Genomic DNA, 5,552 nt, shown 5'->3' with positions numbered 1-5,552 from the left:
CATATAGAGCACATGAGACTTCACATTGTTGTATTGCTTGTTCAAACCTCTGAGAAATTGCATCACTAGGTCTTCTACTTTTCTTTGCAATATCACGGATATGGCTTCACAGGGGCATTCCGCTTTGCAAGAACAGCCAGGGTCTGGTCTGAAATTCTCTATCTCATCCCAAATAACTCTAAGCTTTGTAAAATAATCTGTGACAGTGAGATCACCTTGTTTGATCGAGAAGGCTTCCATTTGAAGGTCTGAAACACGTATGAGGTTCCCTTGAAAATATCTTGATTTGAGATCTTTCCAAATGTCTTCAGCTTTGCTCATCCATAAGATGCTTTGACGGATGGAAGGAGAAACTGAGTGGACGATCCAAGACACAACCATGTTGTTGCATCTTCTCCACGTTTGATAAGTGTCTTCGCCTTTCGCGGGTTCAGGTGCAGATCCGTCAACAAACTCGAGTTTGTTTTTGGCAATGAGAGCAGTAATCATGGATCTGCTCCAAGAATGATAATTGTTGATATCCAAGACTGGTGAAACTAAAGCGACAGCCGAATTTTCGTTAGGGTGCAAATATAAGAAACTGTAAACGGAGATATTATCAGATACTTCTTTGCTCATGGTGAAAGGAAAAAAACAGAACAAATTGAAGAAAAGACAAGAAAGCAAGATGAGCAAAGAAAGAAAGAAAAAAAAAGAAAGAAGAAAAGATAGTCAGAGATGCGCAGCAGAGCACTTCAAAAGAAGTGCTCTGATACCATCTCAGAGTTGCAGCGCCATGATTGATTCACGTAATACCACGATAACGAACAAATGAGATAGGCAGAAGATTGCATGATTAAAGAAATAAGACGCAGAAGAAAGAAAGTCATAAAAATGACATAAAACTGAAAGAAGTAAAGCACGTATAAATAGGCTTAGTGCGGTGGATAAAAGAGGCCCATGCACACGTATTGAATAAGTGACGTTGAACGCAAGAGAACCCAAACTACGTGTCAGTCTTTGCATTTTGACAGGAGTTATTTTGAAGCCTGATGCTATCACTTTGACATTTTGCATTCCGGGTTTATATGTTATTATCAAAGTTTATTGTAATAAAGTATTTTTTTCAATGAATTTTCGTTCCAACTACTTATTATAATATGTTTATTTCCTTCTCCTTTTCATCCTCAATACATTATTGTTGAGACTTCATAATTTTCGATAAGGCTTTTAAAGTATACATAATTCAATTTTTATAATTCAAATTTAGGTAGTTAATTTTTAGTGAATAATTTTTTTTAGTCAAAATCATGATACCTAATTTTAAAGACCAATATAGTGATTAATTATAATTTTTTATTCATAATTGTAACTATTTTAGTAATCAATAATTTTTAGTTTGATAAATTAGTATCTAAATTAATCACTATAATTACTAATAATTATTAGTTACTAAAACTTTTTACTATTTTGAAGTTTTTTTATAGTGTATGGCCCAAATACTTTAAAAATTATAGTTGTCTTATTTAAATTAATAATTGTATTCTAAAGGTAAACACCTAAGAAATTTAAATATTATATTTATTTCAAAAAATGGACTTTAACAAGTAATTAATAAACTTTTTTTATGAAATTTAATTTCTGTAATAATATATAAAAGTAAATATTATGAAACCACTTCTTTTTTATAATTTTTTTTGGGCAGGCCGTAAATAAAGATATAAAGATTAAAAGTTGTAAATTTAATAACAAAATACTTATATATATATATATATATATATATATATATATATATATATATATATATATATATATATATATTAAAATAACGTAATGAAATTTATAACTTTAATATAATTGCATCTCTATTATTTCTTATGCAATATTATTTATGCACAACCATGTATAAGGTTTATCTTATTTATTAGAGTTATTATTAGGTCATAACTTTACTTAAGTTATTAATCATTAATTTTTATTATTATACATTATAATACATTGTAGTTGTTTTTATAACTGTATTTCTTTTAGTTACTGATGAAAAAAATTGTTTTTTGTATTAAAAATAAAATAATGGAAATAATAAGGTGATTAAAAATGTGAGAAATGTGATTGTTTTAAGGAGAGATTTATATAGTTAATTTATCCGGTGGACTCCTCTTGAAGCCGTCTATGTCCAAAAAAGGTTTGAAGAAACGAACCATTGACTATCAAAATGTGAATAACATCAAATTGCAGTAATTAAATATGCCACATGCATGCAGCCACAAGACCAAGAAAAATTCTGAGTGGAAGTCTGCAAGTGGTAAATATATATATGTTATCCTAATTTTCCTATAATGAAACACTAAAAGAGAAAGTGAGGCAGAAGAAGAAAAGAGAAGAGTTCAAGCGCAGACACTTTGATGATGACCGTCTCAACGAGCTCTTTGAAAACAACCTATAAATAGTTTCCCTTCGCCTCTCTTTCTCTCAACCTCTTCCTCAACAACAAAGTATATACAAATCACAACTCTTCCTTTCGCTTCTCCTTAACTTTACTTTCGTTCATAAATTCTGCAATAACCCACAACAACAATGGATATCAACACTCCACGCCTCCTTCCAATCATTTCAACTTTGGTTCTCATTCTAGTTTCGGTTTCTTCATTCGCCTCAGCGTCTCTCAAAGTGGGTTTCTACGCCTCCACCTGTCCATCCGCGGAGGAAATAGTGAGAAGTGCTGTAAACAAAGCCATTTCTCAAAACGCAGGCATAGCCGCTGGTCTCATAAGGATGCATTTCCACGACTGCTTTGTCAGGGTAAAATCAATCACTCAACCACTCTCAACTATTATCATATTTTCCAATTCCGATTCATCAATTTCGTTCGTGCATTTCTTCAGGGCTGCGACGCTTCCGTGTTGCTAGCATCTACGCCGGGTAACCCAGCAGAAAGAGACCATTTTGCCAACAACCCAAGCTTGCGTGGCTTCGAGGTCATTGAGGACGCCAAGGCTCAGTTGGAGGCTGCATGTCCTCAAACGGTATCGTGTGCAGACATATTGGCCTTGGCAGCAAGAGACAGTGCTCTCAAAGTGGGTGGCATAAACTACGACGTTCCGACAGGACGCAGAGACGGTCGTGTCTCTATCGCCGATGAAGCGGCACAGAATCTGCCTGCACCAACACTGAGTGCCGATGAGCTTGTGAGTAGGTTTTCACGAAAGGGTTTGTCTGGAGATGAAATGGTGACACTTTCAGGAGCCCATTCCATTGGTGTGTCGCACTGTTCTGCCTTCTCCAAGCGTTTGTACTCTTTCAATGACACCTTCACGCAAGACCCATCAATGGACTCTTCCTACGCTGAAACCCTGAAAGCAAACTGTCCTGCGCCACCTTCCATCTCAGACCCCACAGTGTCTCTTGATCCTTCCACTCCCATTCGTTTGGACACCAAATACTACGACGGACTCATCAACCACCGTGGCCTGCTCACGTCGGATCAGACGCTTTTCAACTCGCAGTCCACCAGGGAAATGGTTCTCACCAATGCCAACGATGCTGCTGGTTGGTCTCACAAGTTTGGCAAGGCAATGGTGCAAATGGGTTCCATAGAGGTCCTCACCGACTCCAACGGTGAGATCAGGAACCATTGCACCTTTGTCAATTAATTCACCAGTCCACAAATCACAAGTGCATCTGGAAAACCAGCTCAATCACTTTAATTCTTTCTTGTTTAATTCTTTTTATACATTTTTTTTTCTAGAAATGTTAATTACTCGAATAGTACTCACTTTGAGTGACTTTGAGTGATGTGTGTCAAATTGGTATCTGTACTCTCCTCGCCTCAGGTTGGAGTCCGACCTAGTTTCCCAAGTTTCCATAATTGACTATTCTAAGTCGGACAAGTAGGTCAGCTCGGCAGGTCGGATAGGTCGGATAGATCGGTGATGGGCTAAGTAATATGGCCCAAAGAAATAATTCGGTTTTCATACACGTGCCTTTTAGACCCGGAAAGAAATATCCCTATATCTTAGGAAAAAATTAACAAAGTAGAATGTTAACAAAGTAGTGGCTTAGTTGGTTAAAGTTTGATAGGCAGAAAAATCGGATGGGCAGTTTTAACAACTGATCATATTATATATAGAGAGAGGCGGAATCAAGAAAAGGTAGGTTAATGGGAGACGAGTGAGGGAAAAGAAATTCGATACAGTAGAGTTAATTCACGTAGTTCTGGTCGGTCCTATATTCCGGACTGGAACAGTATCCCTCTTTTAAAAAGTGTCAATTTGGTCCCCAAATTAGTTTAAGTGCATCAATCAAATCCATTCCGTTAGATTATCAGAAACGACATTAAGATTATAGTGGTGTGACAATGAAGAATGGATACGTGTCAATTACTAAAGAATATGTGTAAAATAAAATAATTGTACAGTGTTACGTGTACAATATATTGCTTTAAGAAATTGAATGTGTTTGTTTTGCCCTAAAACAGTTTTTCCCTTTAGACATATTCTTCTTCTTCTCCTTTGAAGTTTCGCAGTGAGGGTTATGCGTGTTCTTCATAGGGTTCACAAAAGCATAGTGTCTCCTACCATGTTGTTTTGTATAGGGATCTGGGTGGAACACCAATCTGCTATTATGGGAAGGTTGCATTGTTGAGAGTGGCTAAAACAATTAAGAATTGTGGAAAACAATTTCTAAATTGCTCTAACTACAAGGTATGATTTATGGTGTTAATTTTTTGTTTCCATAATTTGTGTTTGTGGAAAGCAATTTGTGGGTTGCCCTAACAAATTTCTTGTGTTTGTTTAATTTTATGTAAATAGCAAAGTGGTTGTAATGAAGAATCTAAAGGATGCAATTATTTCAAGTGGTTCAATGAAGATAATAAGGATGAAAGGGATGCTACCATAGGGAGACAAAAGAGAAAGATCTATATTTTGGAAAAATCTCTTATCGTTTTTGAAAAATGAATTAAATTTTTAAAATAGATTATATGTTTTCTTGGTTTCATTAATGTAATATTGATTTATAAGTTGTACTAAAATTTGTTGACTAAGATTAAGATTGATAACTCAAGTTTGTGAACTTGATCAATATAAATATAAAGTTCATTGATTAATGCAGGTTAGTCTAAAGTTCATTGATTTAAACAGAAGAATACGTTAATGAAAAGTAAAATGTTGAATTAAACTACATCAAAATTAAAGTATAAAACTAAGTGTCCCTGCAGAGAACAAATAAGATCAGTTAGGCACAAGTATCACCTTACCCATATTCGCTATCTCCTCGGTTGGCTTCTCCCCCTTTTTGTATATATTGGCTTGAACTCAGGAGGGGTTACCTGCAGAAGGGACTCCGAAGCTTAAGTCAGCCAAAGCTCTCAAAAGTCAAATCAGGTTGAGAGCTTTGGCTGACTTAAGCTTCGGAGTCCCTTCTACAAGTAACCCCTCCCGAGTTCAAACCAATATATACAAAAAGGGGGAGAAGCCAACCGAGGAGATAGCGAATATGGGTAAGGTGATACTTGTGCCTAACTGATCTTATTTGTTCTCTGCAGGAACACTAATAACAAATAAAATGTAAAT

The 5,552-nt window shown here is 35.5% G+C and overlaps 1 protein-coding gene across 1 annotated transcript; it reads left to right on the top strand.

Annotated features, from left to right (window-relative positions):
* The first annotated feature begins 2,445 nt into the window (after positions 1-2,445).
* Positions 2,446-4,353, top strand: LOC114174174 (peroxidase 5-like). Its single transcript, XM_028058956.1, has 2 exons — positions 2,446-2,781; positions 2,865-4,353. The coding sequence occupies exons 1-2, from the start codon at positions 2,557-2,559 to the stop codon at positions 3,630-3,632; spliced, it is 993 nt and encodes a 330-aa protein (XP_027914757.1). The 5' UTR covers positions 2,446-2,556; the 3' UTR covers positions 3,633-4,353.
* Positions 4,354-5,552: the final 1,199 nt, after the last annotated feature.

The sequence above is a fragment of the Vigna unguiculata genome, chromosome 2, assembly GCF_004118075.2.
Source record: "Vigna unguiculata cultivar IT97K-499-35 chromosome 2, ASM411807v1, whole genome shotgun sequence".
Classification (NCBI taxonomy): domain Eukaryota; kingdom Viridiplantae; phylum Streptophyta; class Magnoliopsida; order Fabales; family Fabaceae; genus Vigna; species Vigna unguiculata.
The sequence above is the reverse complement of the archived record's forward strand: the minus strand, read 5'-3'. Positions and strand labels throughout refer to the sequence as shown.

What these genes read in the sequence shown, in the direction of transcription:
- LOC114174174 (XM_028058956.1), top strand. Translation starts at nt 2,557, where the DNA reads ATGGATATCAACACTCCACGCCTCCTTCCAATCATTTCAACTTTGGTT. An exon ending in TCCACGACTGCTTTGTCAGG is followed by an intron (nt 2,782 to 2,864) that starts GTAAAATCAATC and finishes GCATTTCTTCAG; the next exon opens with GGCTGCGACGCTTCCGTGTT.